General features: G+C 40.2%; 1 protein-coding gene across 1 annotated transcript in view; it reads right to left on the bottom strand.

Moving 5' to 3' along the window:
• cpne4a (copine IVa) overlaps window positions 1–14,008 on the bottom strand; it is a 33,308-nt gene extending 19,300 nt beyond the window's left edge. Inside the window, exons 1-4 of the mRNA XM_030781165.1 lie at window positions 13,826–14,008; window positions 3,742–3,921; window positions 2,312–2,383; window positions 1,191–1,265 (exon numbers count right to left, since the gene is read on the bottom strand). Coding sequence (XP_030637025.1) covers window positions 1,191–1,265; window positions 2,312–2,383; window positions 3,742–3,921; window positions 13,826–13,996 — 498 coding nt within the window. The 5' untranslated portion in view covers window positions 13,997–14,008. The remainder of the gene's footprint in view (window positions 1–1,190; window positions 1,266–2,311; window positions 2,384–3,741; window positions 3,922–13,825) is intronic.
• Window positions 14,009–21,970: the final 7,962 nt, after the last annotated feature.

Below are 21,970 nucleotides of genomic sequence, written 5' to 3'. Positions count from 1 at the left end.
GTCTTACCAAGTCGATATTTGTTCAAGCTAACTCCATGTCATTCTAAATTAACTATTAATACAAATATGAAAATGAATTTCACATCTCTGTTGGTGACTGAGGACAACATGTTTGCAGACTGATAAATAAGTAATTGATAGAAAGCCTTGCTTTCTAAGCCTGGATTTACAGTCCTAGTTGTCATGCATAAGGTTCTGTGATGAGTGGCTGAATCTGAAATCATGCAATGCATGGAATATCATAGAGCTATCTCTGACAAAGATGAGCTTATCTGCTCAGTTAGAGACTGGATTTACCTGACTATGCATTCTGAAGAGAGAACACTAAGCCTCTGAAGAAAATTGAGCCACTCGATGAAAATAAATTGGAATTCATGAGCGTGAGACAATGAAAGAACCTCATGCTCCGTCCTAAGAATATTATGCAGTGATCTATTTTGTAACACATGTAAATTTACACTTTTAAAAACAGCATATACCTCCTTAGCATACCAGTCAACCATCATCTTCACTGATGCCCCCCCTCCCACACAAACACACCAAATCACACACACACACACATGCACATGCAACACGCAACACACACACAACAACACTAAATCTAATATTCCCACATCTCTTATGGCAGAACTCCTTTCACCTTTGCCTCATTGATGTCTGCTCCGGTCAAGGCCTTTTAATTTAATTAAAGTTCCAATAATACTGACACATGGGAGATATAGTGAAGGATTAAGATCGGTGAGATGAAAAGAGCTGTGTTGAAGGCCCATTAAACATCACGTCTCTCTCTCTCTCTCTCTACCACCCACCTCTTTTCCAGTATTCACATACAGCCTGTCTGCCATTCAGCCTGAGACACTGATGCTTAACCGGATCATATGTTATGCTTGCGTTTATCCCTCCTTATTAATTTCACTCTCTTGTAATTACCCTTCTGACGAGAAGCTGATGGCGATTCCCATAGGAACAATCTTTTTCACTCTGCCACTCTCTGATAAATGCCTGACTGGCTTTCTGACAGCCGTTGTGACTGAAATGCTACAAGTATCATAGCTCATGGATAACAAATTCACTCCTTCATAAACAGGTGATTAAAGCTGACTCCAAAAGCGACTAATTGCAGTGTGTACGGACGGCTGTGATATTCATGACAGAGAAATGCTTAGCAAACAAAGCAGGCTGTGTCTCACCTTGTCATCAAGTTTCCTGGCACTGAAAGAAAGCTCCACGTAGTCGTCGTTTCCGGACAACTCCTCGGCAATGATCTAGGATGGATTCAAAGTGCTATACATGAGCTTTGGTTGAAGAAGGAGAAACAGTTTTTACATTGCTTAGTCACTGACCTTTTGGGTTATTGATTAACCTGGGCAGTTTTGCTTTCACCTTCAGTTCTTGAATGTGACGGACCTGCTCCTTAGGTAATAGGCTATTCTGGTGAGCGTTCACAAAACCAAATCCTGATTTTTTTTTTTTTTTACCCTGGGGTCTACAATGACGTCTGATGGCCTTCGCTCAATAACACACCCTGCTGTTTGGACAGGTGCCTGTGTGTGCACTGAAGTGTCTTTCCATGCTCATGTGTGCTCTGAACTGCTAGGTAACAGAGCAGGTACAGACTGTTTCCAATAGGTCACATTGATCACTCTGAGAGGTGTCTTCTGCAGGCCTAAGCTTTTAAAGTCTAGATGATACACATCTGGCAGAAGTTTGATTCTTAATGCTTGAAAACAAACTGGATGTCAGTTTCTTCTATGCCATCCAAAAGACACCTTATGATTTTTCTTTCATATAACTTCTATTCCTAAACTTTCTGTACCTGACATGTGGCTCTCTGTTATTGGGACTGCTTTTTGTATAATAAATGTATCACAGTGAATTCAGGGACAGTGTTAGCTTACTTCTACAAACTGCTCTCCATTACATAACCTAATATGCACTACCCTTTCAATCTACTTTAACAGTGAAGTATCTGTGGAAGAAAGTTATTTCAAGCTTGCTTGGACACTTAATTTCTTTTATAAGGCCCTTGGGAAACAGGAACTGAAGAGTACTAAGCACATCTCCTTGAACAGTCTGACCTGGTTTGAATTTTGTGACTGAAAATGACAAGCTATAGAAAAGAGGAACTAACAACCATGTAAATGATAAGCAAGAATTCATACCGTTACAGCACTACCTGATGCTTAATTCCTGCCAACATGTCCTTGGCAGAGAGAGAAAAGAGGGGGGGGAGAGAGAGAGAGAGAGAGAGAGAGGGAGAGAGCGAGAGCGAGAGAGAGAGAGAGAGACAGCTGGAAGAGAAAGCCCTTACCGTAATGGAGGACTTCCCCACTGTGTTGCCCTGCTTGAGTAAGGCTTTGGAGAATTTTCTCTGGGACACAATCTGTTTGGAAGGAGATAAGACACGAGGCTACTGTCACTCTGTCTCTTTTGATGGCTCTTTTCAAAAACGTGCAAACAGAGGAAGCAGTGAATAACCACCTTTGGGTGTGTCATCATCAGGCAAAGTATACTGAGGAGAGAGGCTTGTGTTGCAAAGGAATCAGGGCTCATCCAAGCTTTTTGGGGATTTTGCTATGAATGTGAAAGACTAATGTAGCATTCCTCAATACTTTATGCTCAAGTCACACTCTCCTCTTATGTTGTGTGACTTGAGTTGTGTGCTTTGATTTGTGGTACAAAGTTCTAGCACATAATTATGCGCTGAAAACACACTCGTTTCTCAATGAATAATGAATGAATCAACAAGAGGGCTCTTTTTAAATTAGAAGCCTCTTACCATCACCAACACACACACACACACACACATTTTCTGTGCCACCGCACCGTTCTCATCCAAATTAAAAATGATCTTGCATTAACACTTACACCAAAATAGACTTACAAAATACACCAAAATCATCCACTGAGAGAAGACTGAAAAAGAGTGAGAAAACAAATACTGGAATTCCTAAATACCATCTTTAAACTGCACTAGAGTCGCAATTATAATGCTTAGTACACACATATAACAATTACTGCAAAGCAGTGCTATTTAGCATAGTCGACCTGCCTCTTAAAATATTCACCAAATGCATATACAGCTTGTCACAGTATTTTATAGACATTGTACATGGGGGACTGCTACAACTTGCCTCATAAAGTGTATACTTTCCCCATAATGCTACAGTAATGCAATACAGAATGAATCTTGATAAGCAGTCTGGAGTGTCTATGTTCATTCAGTGAAAAAAAAAAATCCTTTCTGCGGGATGAAGATTTTGTGGCCCGTCAAACATCTCTTGCAAAAACTTCATTTCTTGTTTGTTCAAACTGTTGATAATTGAGGCCAAGAGCTCCTCTGCAGAAGACAGTGAAACATTTCTCTTTTAACACCCATCTGCAGGGATTGTGCGCTAAAGAGGTTTTCAACGATCACTGATGCAATTATTTCATTAAATACCTTATCTAAAATTTGTGCAGTATGTAATTTCACTGTTCACTGACTGCGTGCAAACAATTACCTTGTAGCGAGATTTCACTAAAACAAACCTGTCTCACATATTCTCACCGGTCGCTATGAGTTAAAACGTGTAACCTGTAACATAGATCCTCATTCAACAACAACAGCAACAACAACAAAAACAAAAACAACAACAAGTGGACTGTTTCTCCTCACTTTTCATGAATCAGAGTGGCAGAGGTTGGCATCAGGGGGCGGAGCTGTGGCCTGAGAGCCGGAGGCTGGAAGAGGATACTTACTTGTCCGAGTGTGCATTCCATAGCCCCGAGAAAATCCGCCTCCTTAACTCCATTATGACTGCTGCTTATGTCGTACAGCTCGTAGCGTAGCCGCTGGACCTCTTCAAAGTAAAAGTCCACCGTGAAGACTTTAGAAAACGTGGGATTTATACAGCTACGAATCACTTCTGTTCTGTCCACCTGAAAGCAAGAATCAAAAAGAGAGACAGATTTATTGAAAGAGATAAAGAGATAAATGAGAGTATTGCCTGCAAATATATACAACAGTACATAGTAGACGAGAGAGAGAGAGAGAGAGAGAGAGAGAGAGAGAAAGAATGTATTCCTGTGAGTATGGATATGAGAGAAAGACAGAGAAAGGAAAAAAGTCGGAAGAGAGGCACAAAAACAGTGGCAGGTTTAAATAGAGTACATGAATTCATTGACACACATGTTGGCGATTTCACATGACGGGTCTCTACACTTCCACACATCCATATTTATAATTCAGCTTCCCCTGTCTCAGATGTTACAGCCATATAGAAACAGATGGTCTTCAAAAGCCCTGTATGACAGAGCAGACCTGCACACAAACACATTTTATCCAAAATCTCACGAGACATGAAATTCCCTCAAGACGATGGAGATCTTGTGACACAGGCAGAATCTTTATGACAAGGTAATGGCTTTGAAGGAACACCGGCATCTTCCCTCTTTTATCTCTCAGCTGAGGCGCAGTGCAGAAAAACAGAGCCACGCACGATCTGGGACAGTAACACAGTATCCCATGTGACATGTAGAGTAAAGATGTCTGACAGAGACTGACATTAATGGTGAGACTGAGATGAACATTTGACCTCAGAGGGATCTGGACAGCAACAGTAGAAGTAATGGGAGGTTTTTTTTTTTTTTCGTTCCTTGATGCATCAGTGTAGAAGACCTTAAATTATGTGAAAGGTTAGAGCTGTCAAACTCCCTGTGGTCCAGAATTGAAAACGGTGAAAAAGAAAACAGACGAAACTATGAAATTTTGATGTCCTTCAGATAAAGGGGTTTTTATATGAGAAGGATTTTCCATGATTATTACCAACCACACAGGGTTTATAATTCTGTCCAATGGCAGTTTCCTGATTTTACTGTAAAACCCTGTTAAATGAAGAGGTGTATGGTAAAAGCCTTAAAGTTTCAAAGACCTAAAGACTTTAGTTGAACTTTAGTTGATTTATCTTCCCTTTTTTTTTTTTTGCAGAGTCAAGTACATTTTCATAAAGAGAGAAACACGCACACAATAAATGAAAAAAGGTATGTCTATCTTTTCAGTTACACAGTATAACTTTGACCCAGATGTGACATAGTTTATTGAGAAATGAATCTAGCTTGGATCTAACAAGCTAACTATATCTAAATGAAAATTCTTTCTTATGTTTCCTTTTTATTTTATTCAAAGGACAGTTTTAAATTGATATAATCTGTCACTTTTTGTGAGTTATAGAGTTTTGTTTGATCTTCTTTTCTTTCCTCTGATTCAGTTCTCTTTTCCATCATCACCCCACTCTGCCTCCGGGTCTCTCTGTACACATTCTACACTCAAAAGTTAGACTTTTAAAATTAAATTACACTCCAAGGCGAAACATGTAGCTCTGTGAGTTAAATGTTTATCCACCTGTTCCACAAGTTCTCTCACCCCCTTTCACTTTCAATTTCTCTCTCTCACTTTCTCTCTCTCTCCCTCTCTCTCTCTCACTTTCTCTCTCTCTCTCTCTCTCTCTCTCTCTCTCTCACTTTCTCTCTCACTCTCTCTCTCTCTCTCTCTTTCTCTCTCACTCTCTCTCTCTCATTAAGCAACCATTTGGAATGAGGCCTCTACTATCCCCCAAAATGGCTCTTATGTGTTTTCAGAATACTACAGATAATGGCTAAAACCATCTGCTGAAGTCTACAGCTGCATTTTTGGGGCCTCACATATTTGCATGGCACTGCCTGATGTTTTCTTTCATTAATGGGATGTTCCTGGGCCAATTTTCAGAAATGTTTACTCTGGCTTCTGCTCAACATTCACCTAGTGAGAAAACGGAACTGTACAGGAGTGGACCTCAAACCAGCTGCTACAGACCGTGGATGAATAATGAATAACAGATACTAGAAGAGCCTCAAAGAAAATCCTCTTTCAAAAGAACTCATGAGAGCTACAGAATAGCTCTGTGCATAAAGCTAGACGTATAGGCAACTGATCTCATCGAGTGATACATATGCCTCTTATGTCTACACTGTATTAAAGGAGAGGAGAGGAGAGGAGGGGAAAGGAGAGAAGAGAGGAGAGGAGAGAGATCAGACAACATTCAACAGAGATAGCTTGACCTCTAATCCTGGAGCAAAAAGTCATAACCCTTCTTATAAAATAAAATATCAAAGGTGTTCCCGGCAGTATTTCTCTCTGTCCTCTATGTTATCATTCTTGTTGAAAGGAAATTCTCAAAGACAAATACAGTCAGAAAATTATAGTCAACCACAAGATTGCTGAAGCCAGTCAGTCATCAGTCAGGTCCAGGAATACGGTCCAGCCTTGTTATCATTATTAATGCCCATCTGCCAGAGTAATTCTCCCACACCCTGGCCAAACAAGCCCAGAGACACAGTCACCGCCACACAGTCAGTCTCTATACAAAGCTACACAGCTTCACAGAATCCATTCTTCTTCCCAAGAGATAAAGGTCACCTGTGAACACCGTTAGGCAGTGCAACAATTACAGCATGAGTGAGTCTTCAGAGCTTAAATGGTACAAAGGTGAGTAATCTTCTTCAGATATAAAGACACAAGTCAGTGGTGTCGGGTCTGTCTGTCTGTCTGTCTGTATCTCTCTCTCTCTCTCTCTCACACACACACACACACACACACACTATATATATATATATTTGTCCAATTTTTGTTGCACAGACAAACGAGTCAAGTTCTGTAACTAAAAACTGTACATATCAGCCCTAATTCACAACACTAATTATCCCTCTAAACCGTATTCCCTCTCTCTTCCCACTCTCTCCTCTGTCTCCGGATAGAGGACGTGTTTCAGCTGAGCTTGACTATGTGATCATGTTCATTGCGCATATTTAATCCACCCGTTCCCATTCATTAGGCTGTCAGTAGGAAACACTGGAGGTGTCTCTCTGAGGCTAATCAACATAGTCTCATCATCTCACTCACCCATTATGAACCTACAGCCAAGAGCTGGTGGAAAATGCAAAAGCGCATATATTACCATATCAGCCTCCACCAAACTGACACTTCATACATGGAATGTTTTATTCATTTAGAATCTCTTTAAATTAAGAACTCTTGGAGAGTTTTCATTGACTGTATGACAGCGTTGCAAATTCCAAACGCTGTAAGTAGCGGCGAGTATGAACAAAGGTGTGTAATGTTTTCAGTTTAAAGACTAAATGCGCATCGATGCCAGAGAAGAGAAGTTGATGCGTAACTCGGTGAAGCCTGTGTCTCGTACACCAGAGATGGGACTTTTTTCTTTTCTTTTCTTTTCTTTTTTTTACTTAGACAGGGAGTGAAGATTTTGGCTGTCCGTCTTTGACAGAATAGACAAAAGGACTTCCGAGAACAAGGCAAAGGGGGCTCTTTCCTGTTTTTGTTTAGCTGTACCACAGGAAGATGTAGAACTTCAAATAAGATGCATTTATATACCAGATACAACACAGAAGGGAAGATAAAACGAGAGGAGAGAGGGAGCGGAGAATGTATCATCCATTAGATATTCTGGATGAAGGATGGGTAGAGCGAATGTTTTAGTGATTGTTTCGTAATGAATAGCGATTATCTTGTAATGAGTCACTCGCATTTATTTCTACCTCAGGAATCAGGCCAAACTGTTAGGCTCCATTACAAAACAAGAGAATGAATGAAATTCAGGCAATCCATTACACAACAGGCATACTTTTTGTTATTTTATTACTTCCTGAGGCTCACTTGAAAAGCATAATGTAAATCATAATTACTCGACACAAAAGATTTTGAATAAGATGAAAACAGGTCGTCCAGAAGACAAGAGAAGCTTTCGTGGGTAGGCGAAGACAAGAGCTCTACCAAAGCTGCAGGGAATCAAGCAAAAATAATTCAAAATTGTGATGACAAGAAATTAATGACGGGAAGAAAACTTACAAATGCAAAAAAAAAAAAATAAAATAAAAAAGATGTTCCACCCCTGCCCCACATCTAGGGGCAATGTCAAGATGTGTAAAAAAAAAACAACAAAAAAAAAAAACCCTGAATCGGCAGACCAGCAGATGACAAACACAAACGCTGAAGATACAGAAAGTCTTTCTTTCTAATATTCTGTGAGAGGATCTTTTCCTGGCGGTGACTGACAGACTTTAATCATCTCTGCCCCAGCGACCCTCGTCTAGACAGTCACCTCGCTCAGCCGGCCATGTTTATGCTTCTACTTTTTGAATATCGATATAATATTTTAAATGTCACCGCAGTTTGAGGGGTGGACTTTGCATCGCGATAAGCCACTGTTCCTCTTTAGTAAATGTCATGGAGAAAAGCTGAATGCAGAAATAAATAATCGGAAGGTATGCTTTCCACCGATCCACAGAGAGAGAGTCAAAAGAGGAGAGAGTGTGAAGATAGGATGTGCGTGTGTGTGTGTGTGTGTGAGAGAGAGAGAGAGAGAGAGAGAGAGAGAGGGCAAAAGGGAAGCACAGAAGGAGAGACTAGTTAAGGTGAGGTGAAAACTTTGATTACATCACAGATAAAAATTTTAACACCACGTTAGTTAGTCGCAGAACAAACATTGCTGAAATATTTAGCAGTACTACATGAAACTGCGGCATCACAGTTTTAGTTGTGCTATTAGAAAAGGGCCCCTGGTTGAACAGGCTTTTGCTTTTATCTCTCTCTCTCACACTCTGACAGAGCAAGTAGAAATGAAGTGCGCAGTGTCGCTAAGAGCGACCCATTCATCAACGTAGATAATTACCTCAGTTACAAAAGTTCATTTGAGTTCAGTCACAACAACAAAAAAGAAGCAACAACATGTAATTTCAGGGTCCTCCACCAGCATTTTTTCCCCCTTCGTCTGAATACCCAGAACCGTGAACGTCCTTTTTTAAATAAAGTCCAAATCTTCACAAAAGAAAGCTACTTTGTGTGGTCCGTTCCCCTTACTTTGTCTAAGTAGAGCAATGCTCTCCAGTCCAGTGAGTGACACATTGAACTGATCCAAAATAAAAAAAAAAAAACCTGCTTTGGTTGTCACAGGTATTCAGTCTGGCATTAGAGACAGACACAGAGAGTCACCCTCACTGTTGCCTTTTGTCTCATTATTCTGCAGAGCGGACAGGCAGGACTGAGAGATCTCACTCACTGACAGGTCATTATGCAGACATTTGGGAGGTAACGTCAGACCCTTTCAGGCGCTGCCTGTCCTTCGAAGGATGAATAGGTTATACACTGTTCTATTGTTTTCTGCTGAACGCATCACTCAAAGAGTTCCAAAACTCTTCAGTTTAGTCAAGTCATTTCTGTTGTTTAGCTGTTGTCTCATATCTAAATTACTTTTTTTCCCCCATAGGCCTAAAAAAAAAACCCAACAAACTTTTTCCTTTTGAAAGGACAAATGCACTGTGCATGAGATCTAAAGTATGTGTTTTGCTGATACTTGAGCAAGGTTGTTTTATATTTTTTAAATAGATATTTAAATGATATGTTCTGGGTCGCTTCCTTTAACTATCTGGCTTTGTGACTGGCTTGTGTTTAGTCACTCATACACTGTTAAAATCTGTCAGATTGGAGTAAGAGGAGATTCTAACACACTGTCCTGTGAGCTGTGCCAAGACCATTACAGGAGGCACCAGATCCCTCAGATGGCCCTGGCTTACTGTCTGACAGGCAATATAGCAAATCCTCCATCATCTAATACTTACAGAGGGCAAAGGCATGAGACACAAGGCCTTGTGTTAAAAACACACACACACACACACACACACACATACATGCACACACACATGCATGTACACACACCCAAATATAGATATATGTACTTGATGCTGCTTTTAACAAACTAAAATTCTATTATAATATTATAAACTAATATTTTCTCCAGTGGAATTTGATATTTTATTCTATATTTGAAGGAGGAGAAGGAGAAGTATACATAATAGAGTACTCCATTATAGTAGAAGTATTATAGTAGAGGGAGAAGGGGGAGTATTTGTCTATTTTAAAGAGAGAGGAGCTGGAGCCCCACACCTCCTGGTCTCTGGAGTCCAGACAGGCTGAGCAGATGCTCAACATAACTAAGGACTGGAGCTGAGACTGTGAGAGAGCTAGCAAACAGAAATCCCACTTCAGCATATTGACAAGGACACGGTATGAAAATGACACCAGAGAGCCACTGCGTTAGATTATTTCAATCTCTCAGGGGCCTAAGGGCTAAGAAAATTGTCAGCAAGAACCCACTAAGCTGAAGGTCAGTAGTTATAGTACTGGAGAGTTCTCTCTTTAATTCACTGCAACAGACACTTCACCAAAATGCATTTGCTCTCCACTCTCTATCTCTGTCGTCCCAGAAAAAAAAAACAAAAAAACAGATGGATGGTAGACAAGGTCAACAAAAAGACCCTCCTCTCTCTGACTCATTCGCATCTTAAAAAGCATTAGTGAACAAAAACGCCACCCCCCCTTGTCCTCACACGGTATGGCCCTAATGTATGCTGCCTCTCGGTGCTCATGTCAGCACACACAGCTATAAGTGGGTCCAAATGACAGGAGAAAACCGCCAAGACTGAAGACTGATCACAAAATTGCCGCTGAAATGAGAGTTGTAAAATACTCATGACAATGTCTTACATTCTCAAAGTGCAGCCCGATAATTTGAGATCTCCTTAAAATACACTTTTCTGACGTACCTCTTGTCAGTCATTTAAAGAATTACGTATTAAAGGACTAATTGTCATTGTTAAGGCTATTTTGTCAGTCTATTCCTTATGTTTCTAGTGTTTCCCTTTCCCTGTGCTCCCCCTGTTGGTTTGTCTTCTCTGTTGTGCGTGTGTGTGTTGTGGGCGTGGTCTCTCTACACCTCCAGATAGCCTACACACCTGCGATCAGTCACCTCATCACGTCATAGTATTTAAACCCCGGTGTTTCATCCACTCGTCGCCAGATCGTTGTTTCAGCCTGTGTGGTAGAACTCGCTTCTTGGTCTCTCTTTGTATTCAATTGGTGTTTGTGGTTTGCATCTCAGTATTATCTGCCTGTTCTTTCTCGAAAGGATTACCTCCGTGCCACTCCGCATCTCCAGTGCGCCCTTCGCCTGCCTGTCACCCTTCAGCTCCGTCTCCTTAGTCCCACTACTCCGCCTCGCTCACAGCTCCACTCTGCAACCTGCTACCTTCATTTCCTCTGCCTGTTCCCATCTCCATACTGCAACTTGTCAATAAACCCTCCTTCATTCTAAGTCTGAGTTGTGTTCTGCATTTGGCTTTCCTTAGTTGATTGTCACATTAATCTGTATTGCTTCATGCTGCGAAAGCCCCCAAGCATGATAAGTAAGTAACTTGTTTTAGTACACATAGGACATACTAAGTATAATGCCAATGCCAATAAGAAATGAGTCAGGCAGCACTAGGGGAGGTTTGGTTCGCTCTGCCAACTACGCGGAGCAGGACGCGGATTGGACGATTCTGTCACTGGAGCAGGAATGATAGTGAAACAAAGAATGTTCTGTATTCACACGCTCGACTTGGATTAGAGCATCATATCATAAAAAGGAGGGGGAAAAAAACACAGGATAAACAAATCTGTTCGACAAATCCGTTCTCTCGTGGTGTCTCCTGCTTTGAACTATGGTTAGTATCCTCAGAGGAATTCAAGTGCCTTACAAGAGCTACTGCAAGGCAAACTTTCAGCACTTATTATGTGCGCAGTTTGTGATGTCTAGTCCCTTAAAAATCAAAAGCGAAGTGTTTATGTAGTTTTCAGGGATCGGACATGTATGAAATATTGATCTTAAGTGCACTTGTGTAATACAACTTGTTCCGTCTCAGTGAACGTAAAGGTTTTGTAAGGCTCCAGAATAGTAGATAAGATGGCTATAGTTTATTAACTATCCATTTTAGAGTACAACCATTATCTGAGTTCCATGGGAAAGGGTGAGAGAGAGCATACAAGACATTTACTTTTTCTACCAAGACATGACATCATCACCTTAACGACTGATGACTTCTTTGCCACTTAGGTACAGCTTTACAAAACAATCTCCTTTTTATATTTGAAATACATGACACAATCGTACAAGACCAATGACTGATAAATTATATAGTAGTGTTTGGTTTTGCCTAATAGCACTAGAGAAACAGAGCACCTCTTGTTTTCATAGATGAGATCTTTTAAAATATTAAGCTTTGAACTTTCCTGAACCCCAAACTGTTTCTGATTCTTGGGAACTATACAGGGATAGAGTAAGCCAGGACACCATAGCCAGTAACCTACAGTACCATTGCTCTGATTCAGTGTGACCCCTAGCTGTGATTTATAACATGCCTTAACCTTTACTCAGCTCTTCTGCTATGCGATGTACCGTGAACTACTTTCACTTAAAAATATCAAACTCTCTTGTGAAGAATGTTGTAGTGTCCAGCACATCAGCATCAGTGGGGCTGAAAAGATTCACTGGGGTTGAGTCAGCAGTGAGTGAACTTGCACCCAACTAAGTGAGGTGTGTGTGGGGGGGGGGGGGGGGGGGGGGGGGGAATATATCCTTTCCCACTGGGGTCTTTAGGCACAGCTGTGACTTTGGGGCAGCTGTTGCACTGTTGTGTCCATATAATTAACATATTTTAGCACCACACAGCTGTTGTTGGCCTATTTTTTCTTCTGTACCATATTTTTAGTTTGACTCACACGTCTGTACTTCACATTTTTTGAAGATGAGAAAAAATTCTCCCAAGTTGGACCGAAGTTGTTCGTTATTAAAAACCTAATTTCCCAGAACTAATCTCTCTAAAAGGCCACTGCGGGCAGCAGGGAGGTAGGATCAAGTTTGTCAAATATACCTGCAATCAGTTTTATGAATGACTTATGAGGAGAAAATCTACCATGGACAACAAACCACAGGAGCATCTGAAGTCTACTGAAAGACTCCAAAGCTTTATTTTGTATAATTGTTACATGAGTGCTTTTCATAAAAAAAAAAAAAAAAAAGAAACATTCACAGAGATAGCAAAGGGCTTGCATTTCTGTCTCAGGAAAATGCCCTTGATTTGACAATCATATTTTGTTTTCCCATCACTTCAAAAGAGATAAAACGTAATCTGTAATCAACTTTAAAATCTCTGGATGAATCTAAAGCCCTGAGGGGCAACTGAAATTGAAAAATGGTGAAGTGACCTCTCTGAATGACACTCAAATGATAAAATAGGTAGAGAGAATGAATATTCTAAAAAGTTGAGATTGCTAGAGGTGAGCAAATGAGAAGTCCTCAAAAAGAACAAAAATGGAACAACCATGAAATGAACTGTTTCTCTGTACGGACAGAAAACAAGAGCCCGTTTTGGACACTGAGAGTGGGTTCACAGGATCACCTTGAGTGATTCTATGAATGGATAATGAGAAGAGACTTGCTGCGGGGCGAATGTGTGAACGACTTCCTGTTGATAGCGTAGCTTGGCCCAGCTTCACATTATGACAGGCTAGTTTTCAGCGAACATACTGAAACCCTTTTCTTTATGTCGTTTGCCATAGGGAAGAGACTTTGTGTCAAAACCTTGTGCTGAAATTTTCCTGTCTGCATTTTTCTGCTACTGGGGATGTTCACAGAATTTCAAAATAGCTCCGTGAACACCAATACAGAACAGAACCGAACTGAACTTCAGAACTGAAAGAAATAAAAAAGGCAAAGCCAAACAGTGAATCTTTACAAAGACATTTGTGCGTTTTCACAAAGATATAGAAAAGGAAAGAGATGGGGGAGAGGAAGAGAGAGAGAGAGAGAGCGAGAGAGAGAGAGAGAGAGAGAGAGAGAGAGAGAGAGAGAGAGAGAGAAAGAAAGAAAGAAAGAAAGAGAGGGAGCACCATTGCAGAGAAGTAGGGACCCACCTCCAGCCACTGGCCATGGGACTGCATTTTGAGGACCACACAAGGGTCGGGCCTGGAGAGGGCATCTCTGTCTGAAATGCCTTTACAGGCCACACGCAGCTCCACTTTGGTCAGACAGGGGCTGTTGAACAGGCCCAAGGAGTTGGCAGCAGACTCATAAATGTTGCTCATTGTCTGTGGGATTCTTCTGCTAAAAACACAGAACAACGAAAAAGAAACAGAGAAGAAAATTTACACCTCTATTCATTTTATACAAAAGTAATTTGAATAGCTTGGACTGTAACTACATTTTCAATTGACTCAGACAGATTAGAATAGGTAGAAGATGAGAAGAGATTTTCTTCCTTATCTTAAACTGGTTCAGAATAGATACATAATCTGTTTGTCAATTTATCTGAAACCACAGGCCTACAATGGCATTCTGTGGTTTTGCTAATGAATATTTATCAGCAAAGTACAGTAGGTAAGACTATTGAATCATTAATGAAAGACAATGCCACCATTCACTATGCATCATTATTATAAACTCAACATTGACAACCTTTCAACACACTCTCCTCTGTGTTTTTCCTCTTGTCCATTAATGAGTTTTTCTCTGAAAGTAGGGGGAAAAATTCACGACGCCTCATCTTCAGTGAACTGACATTTAACAGACAATGAAAGATGACTGAATACAACAAATGTCTCCCAGACAATGTGAAACAATGCTGCTCTAGTCTCTTAACACGTGTGTTTATACACAAAGATGAAAATCCGTTGCAAATGTAATTGGAAAAAGAGGTCATGAAATTGCAATAGGTAATAAGACGTCAATACACCAAGCTGAGGAAACACATGAAACCAATCAGTTCTGCACGTAGGAATAAAATCAGTTTTGAGCAGAATCAAACAAGTAACATCATTTGCTTTCTGGTTTCAATAATTACATTGTACTGACGTTAAACAATTGAGCACCAACTATTATTTCAGTTTATTTCAATATATTAATCTTATTCTGCCGTTTTTGTGTTGTATAGTAATAACAGAAGCTAATTACACTATGAAACATATAAGCGCACACCACATGAACATAAAATAAAAAAACATGTATTTTACTCCTCAAATATATATATATATTTCTTACTGCATTTCCTCCTCACATGGGAGTGCAATCCAACATCAGATTGACATTGTCACTGTTTCTCAGATTTGATCAATATTTCACGACGCATTCTCACTCATTTAAGTGGCGGATGCGTTCCGATCATTTAATAAACAAGGCAATACAAGCCTGGCTATCTCAGTGACATTTTTAGGCTCAAGGTTACACGCTTCTCTTCCAAAAACGCCTTGAAAACTTTGAGGTTCTCCATTCATTTAAGGCAAGAGGCAGAAGTGCATTCTAATCAAACCCTCTTGCTCTCTGTGTAATTGGATTTAGATGTTTTAGTGTGAGGCAAATAAATCCTGATAGGCCGAATAGCTGCTGACAACAAGGAATATCAACAGGAGCAGGCTCGCTGCAGAGCAATTAAACACTCTAGCAGGGAGAGTCAGTGGAGGAGACACTATTTACAGACCTCATAGAGTGGACAAAACTAAATCAACTTTCTCATCAATGCATAACTGCTTTACGCCAACTTAACTGGTTTAAAGGTGAATTTGATTTGGTTTGATAAGGTGTCACGCCCCTCTGTCATCACGGATGCTCTACGGAGGACCGCAAAACCTCCAAAAAAAAAAGATGTAAAAATTGTACTGCTCGATTTTAGCCGTTGGCAATCTTTTAGCTGTGCATTAAAAAGATATGGTCTGATGTGAGGAATTACTGCAAAGCACAAAAGGGTATTGCATAATGCTTTTATAAACGCTGTCAGTGTACTCTGTGTGTTTGAAGCTGTTTCAATGTCAGTTCAGGTGTCAAAGCTAATTTTGTGTATTATTAGATATGACCTTCAGAGAACAGCTCAGGAATGTGAAGCATATTAAAACAGTTGAACAGTTTTAGAGAAAAGTCATCCAAAGGGACAAGGAGGCACATACGTCAGACGTCACAATAAATCGTAACGGAGGGAGTCTGTTCAGGACACAAAAATGGGCTGGCCTGGCCTGAATTATGACGGCTGTGTTTCGGGAATGGAAAGCAACTCAATCAAAAGACAATTCTTTACCAATACCAACCCATCCATCACTCCTACAACACCGAATTGACAGCTGACAGGCCCATACGTTATAGGGGCGACCATGATGGGATAGAACAAGCTACTGTGATTGGAGCAGAAGCCTTCTGGCGTGTGAAAGTCTGAGCAGACAATCATATTGTCCCCACTAAACAACACTGAATGTCTTATGAGTGGATGGAGCTGATCACTCCTCCCTTTCTGTTGCTTGCCATTTCAGGAGTTCAAGAGCTGTTTCAATCAGGCCGCCTTCTATTTTGGTCCTGGTCAATGACACTTGTTATATGTATCCAGAAAGCTAAAAATGGCTATTAAAGAGATTGGTTTGTTCCCTTTAAGAGAGGATATACACAAAATATGATTATCAGTATTGTCAGAATTTTGTAATATATAACTGAATCTATCACCACATTCCAAAAAAATCTAATCATGAAAAAATCAATAGGTCTGGAATCAAATGTTGATTGAGTCTGCCAACAGTGTAAAAGGTGTTAATGCTTTCTCATTGAGTGTGATCATAGAGCAGCTACTGCAATTAAATGAAAATGAGATGCATTTTTAATGAGAGGACAAAATAGGTCAGTGAGTATATATGTTTGTGTCTATGTAAAAAAAAAAAAAAAACTGAGTTGGAGTGCACATCAGAGCCTCACTGCAGAAATGAGTATCCTCCCATGCTCCCTTGGCGCTCATAAAAAAAAAAAAAACACACACAAAAATACATTCAGCTCTTTCTTATGGCTTCAGGACAGTTCCACTGAGGACAAGCAACCTCAGGTCAGTGCAGTGTGACCACTGGGAAAAGGCTGTGGTCTCAGTTAACATGGCTAGATTCTCCATTCCCTCATTAGGTAAGTACCAACCTGCCTGGTTCCTGTCCTCTTAAAGCCAATTATATGGTACAATTTTTGAAAAAAAAAAAAAAAACACTTCTCACAGACCATTACTGTCAGTAAGAAGAGCAGTTATTGGTCTCCTGTGCTCAATATAAACAAAAATTCGATGAATTGCTCATACTGTTAAGCATAGTAATACACATTTTCATTTTCGCTCTTTAATCACCATAGATTTTTTTTTTTTGTAAAAAAAAAGCTCCACTGTCGAATGGTTAATTATTTTTCACAGGCACAGATTAAACATGTTGGCTCTCCGCCACATGCAGAGAGGCATTCTCCCAGGTGTCTGAGTCAGTCAAGGAGAAGAGAGGAGAACTAACACTTTATCTCCCAGCTGGGCTGCTTCCTCACACGAGAAGAGAAGGCAGTCGATATAAGTCACTATACGTCCGCAGTGTCTCCCTCACAAGAGTTTCTTCCCTCAGAGAGCAAGCTCTAAGCCTAGGCAGATGGGACAGGCTCCGAAGCGACGTTATTCAAGACAGAGGTAAGCAGCGTCTCTGTGACAGCTCTGAGTCTGTTCGCCTCCACATTTAACCCACAACCTTCAGCCATCACAGCAGAGAGATGAAAACTAGATAAGCCATTCACCTCCCACCTTGACACGGTAGAAATCAGACTGGAACATTCAGTGACTGTTCTTCGTCCCAGTCTCTTGGGAGCAAACTATGGTAATATCAGTAAACACTCTGACATCTTTCTTTTTCTCACTGTTATTTTCTGGGGTTTTTTTTTTTTTGCTTTTTTCTGAGACAACAGCTGTCGAGTACAATTCCCATCTGCACTCACTATGGACTTGCTCCATGTCATTCTTCTTCTCCACTATTGATCTACTCACATAAAAGGGATCTTTTTTGGTGGGTTTTTGGGGGACTTCAGAAAATGTGGCGAATTTTAGAACCTCACAGGGTGCGATTTTCTAGAGTTCAAGAGGAAAACCCTTTTTTTTTTTTTGCCCTGAATCCTTCAGGCTGTGTGTTATCGGCCTGCTTCAGGTGGATGAGGGCATCATCATCTCCGCCCATTCTACATCACGGCTCTGATCCCCCCACCCCACCCCCCCATAATCCCCTAGCATAAAGCAAGCAGACAGACAGAACCCAGACACCAGAAAGAAGTTTTACTATTTTTTTTTAGAATATTACACATAAAGACCTACATACAATACTCTCTGTGAATATCCATAGAGACTATTGTATGTAGGTCTTTATGTGTAATGTAAAGCTTTTAAAGCTATTAGCCTTGGACAGACTGTTATTCCAAACCAAAAAAAAGAGAGAACAGACTAACCATTCTCTCTAGGGTATTTGGGATGTTTTAAAGGGGAGGTTCACCCTAGTCAATGTAATATGGCATTTGCTGGTGCCTCAGATAGCTTTCCATCTTTTCAGTTTTGTTCTATTTTTCATTAAAAAAATATTTATTTTATAAATACATCTTACAGAGTGCTCTAAACACTCAAAACTAGACTGATTTTCTGTGCCTTTAATGGTTGCAGCTATGTGGACAGTGAACTTCTTAATATACAATTTTTAAATGGGAAAAGGTCAAACCATTTGCCAGTGCGTGGTTTTGTATACAGTTTACAATCTTACTGTTCTCATTCACTCTCCAAGGATGCAAGTTGAAACAGCAACTAGCGGTCTATAAGACAAAGTGGGAAGCTGTTTCCATTAGACGAAGACAAATGCTAACTCATCTAGTGGATTCCAAACTATAAGCAACTAAACCATTTGTACATATTGCTATACTTAAATAGCAGGAAAAAATACATTGACAATTACAAGAAGATACTTGTCAAAATAGTCTTTTTCAGCAAGGTTGAACTCTCCCTTTCAAGAAATACCATGTGAGACAGTTACCATGTGTGACATCTCAGACAGCATAGACAATATCAGTCAACACTCTAGTGAGCTATTTTTCACCAGTCAAGATCACAACACGCGGACCCAAGAGCTGAAGGAAACCAGCTGGCGAATAAAATGAAATGCCAGAGATTCAGTCGTGACGTCGGACGAAACAGAAACAAAGACAGCAGTTTAGAGAGCAACGCTGCATTTCTTGGATTCTTGCAGTGGTGAAATGAATGTTGTCCATGTCCAATACGACTCTGATCTGCTTCTCATTCTAGGAAGCATGTTTTCCATTACCGACTAATCACATGACCACGCACATATCAAAAGAAGATTAGATTCTGATTGCAGTATATATCATTCGCACATCAAAGAGACAACATCCAGTTAGCAACTGCCATTCTCCTTCCCCTTGGGGCCACACTGTCAAAATCTCTTACTGCTGATGAGCTAAGGGGAACATGCAGGTTGACCCCACTCCCAGCCCACACACAACTAATTCTCCTCCTCACACAGGCTGTGCCGTGTCTCCCCCTTTTTACTCAGTTATGCTTTGTCAAGCAGTTCAGGAGACGAGGACGAGCACTGGCCTCATATTCGATTTACTGCATGTTTAGCTTGAAAAATAACCTAAAGTACCTTTATGTCTTGTCACGCTTGTTCGCCCCAAAAGATGTTGGAACGTTCTGACATCCTCACCAAGCTTAACAATATATTTTGACTTGAACATATTTAAAATTCTCTCGCAAGTAGTATTTTGCAGTTAATATTACCTCAACTGGAGTCATTGTTTTTTGTTGTTGTTGTTGTTTTTTGTTTTGGATTTTTTTTTTGTTCTATAGCAGTAATTTGAAATGAATATAGTTTTTAATCTCTCTACCCACCTGCCTACTGAAAGGCTCTCATTTAATTTGCGTGTGACATTGTTTTGCAGTTCCCCAGGCTGTACAGTATATAGGGCAGACCAGCATGATGTTCTCATCTGATCACCACATTACTCTATTAGTGTTATTACTGAGTCCTGCTGAGCTCATAAAGACAGCATTAGACCCACAATCATAAGCATCTACCATCTCAAGAGCCTGATATCTTGCTATTTACCCAAATTATAGTCCTACATGCTACAAGATTATATCATCTTTTTCTTGTATAACAGACATTATTTACGACAAACAGAATATCGTCAAGGTGGGACTATACTCATTATACAAGAACTGGAATATACTGCATTTTTTTTTTTACAATGTTTCAACTGCTCTGATGTGTTCATGCTGTTACTATGCCGTGTAGCCACTCCTCATTTTAATGATCTTGATCAAATGAAAAAGGTTTTTGTCACTGTTACCCTCCTGCAAAATGAATGGAACAAAATTTCTCAGAAATGGCTTATTGCTTTCCATGGATACAGGCAATGTCTAACATCCCTGCATGCATTCTGAAGACAGTTTAGTGTACTTTCTACATCAGAGATAATGACTTCCATGTTACAGTGTCTTATGTGATGGATGATCTGTTAAGTGAACCTTGTACTATTTATGCTAAGTTTAAACTCTCACTGGGTAGTTCATCATTTTAATGGAACTGAGCCATGCATCTTGTTACTTTGATTATTTTTAGATTATGGACAGGAAGCACAGGCGCTAATGATGCCCTGTATGTGGTGTTACATGGTTCTATAAGTAACAAGAGATGGGCCTGCAATATTTCACCTTTTGCCTAAAGAAATAATACGGTTTTGATTGGTCTAGGTATTAAAATTCACCAATCACTGATGCTCTGTTATTGGTTTTCTAATAATGTTGACGTGTAAAAATGATAAATCCGGCTGATTGCTGCACGTGGAGGGATGGAACAAAGATCAAGGTGAAGATGAATAAACTTGTTACTGCATCCATCAAAATGTATTCTCTTATTACATTTCACTTCTGTGATTTATAAGTTTATTCCGTGAGATGATTTCCTCTTTTATTAATTTGTGATAAAGGCGCAACTCTCCTGTCTCCAAAGATTACTGTTTCTTTCGAAGGATGACATGCATGAAAGGAGAGTGTGATTGCAGATCCAATAATAGCTCTCACGGAACATTCGAGTTTTGCTGCGGTTCAACCCGTGAGCAAAAAAGCTGCCCGAGTTTGTTTGATTAAACCATTGCGCCGGTCCTTCTTTCACATTCTGTCTTTCTAGAGTCAAGAGTGAAGGTCGGTTCACATTACAAAGGACTGCCATCCAGAAACGCCGCTACCCTCTAAACAGGTTGAGTCCTCATAAACAGCAATAAACATTGCTCAGAGCAAGTTTAAAAAAAAAAAAATTCTCCAAATAAGCAAATTCCCTTCTATACGCAACAAAGGTATTTCAGATTAACAAAATGATAGGCAGAGCCCCAAAGGCTGACGAATCATGTGATTGATTTGCATGATCTTAAAAGCTGTCTCAAAGCATCATCTTTTGAACAGCTGTGCTGCCTGAAAGAGAAGAAGATATCTGTAGCACTCACAACCTCAAAAGCAAACTTGTCTCATTAGTGCTATCTCTATTAATTTACCTCCACAACCAAAATAATTAATTCACTTGTATGCAATCAGCTTATCAGTCATTACATTTACATGTGGACACTAACAAGGCTCCAATCACAGTTTAAAAACGATCACTTGTTACCCTTCAGGAGGCTAGATAATTGGGTGTGATTTAATGTATTGTATAAACAGAGAGCCATTTTGCAATGCAAAAGACCAAATGTGTCATACTGCCTGAATAGACACATGGAGCGTGAATGAAAAGCCAAAGCACTGAGCAGAAAGAAATAAAGTCCGAATTAACAATCCTCCTGACGCTGAATATGAGCTTACTATATTTGTTTGAAGCATTTTTTTTTAAACCAGAGGTTGTGTTTATAACTGTCTAGGGCAAAGTGAGAGACCTTTGAGGTTATGATGAATTTACATGAATGCATGTGTGAGTGGACAGAGCAAATGATCATTGGATCACTGGATCCTAGAGCCCTCCCTGCTCTCAGTCCCAAATGCAAAAAAAAAATGATGCCCCCAGCTCTGCCTAATCCCTTCGTGGATTCCCCCACCTACCAGCCAGCTCTTCATCCTCTCTCTCTCCCTCTCTCCGCTCTTCCTCCTGTTCTCCCTCTTCCTCTTTACCGACATCCCTTTCTTTCTCTCTTTCTCTCTGTAGAGATCCACAGTTGGATTCTACATTGTATTCTAAATTCTACATTGTGACAAT

The sequence above is a fragment of the Chanos chanos genome, chromosome 8 (assembly GCF_902362185.1).
Source record: "Chanos chanos chromosome 8, fChaCha1.1, whole genome shotgun sequence".
NCBI lineage: Eukaryota > Metazoa > Chordata > Actinopteri > Gonorynchiformes > Chanidae > Chanos > Chanos chanos.
The sequence above is the reverse complement of the archived record's forward strand: the minus strand, read 5'-3'. Positions and strand labels throughout refer to the sequence as shown.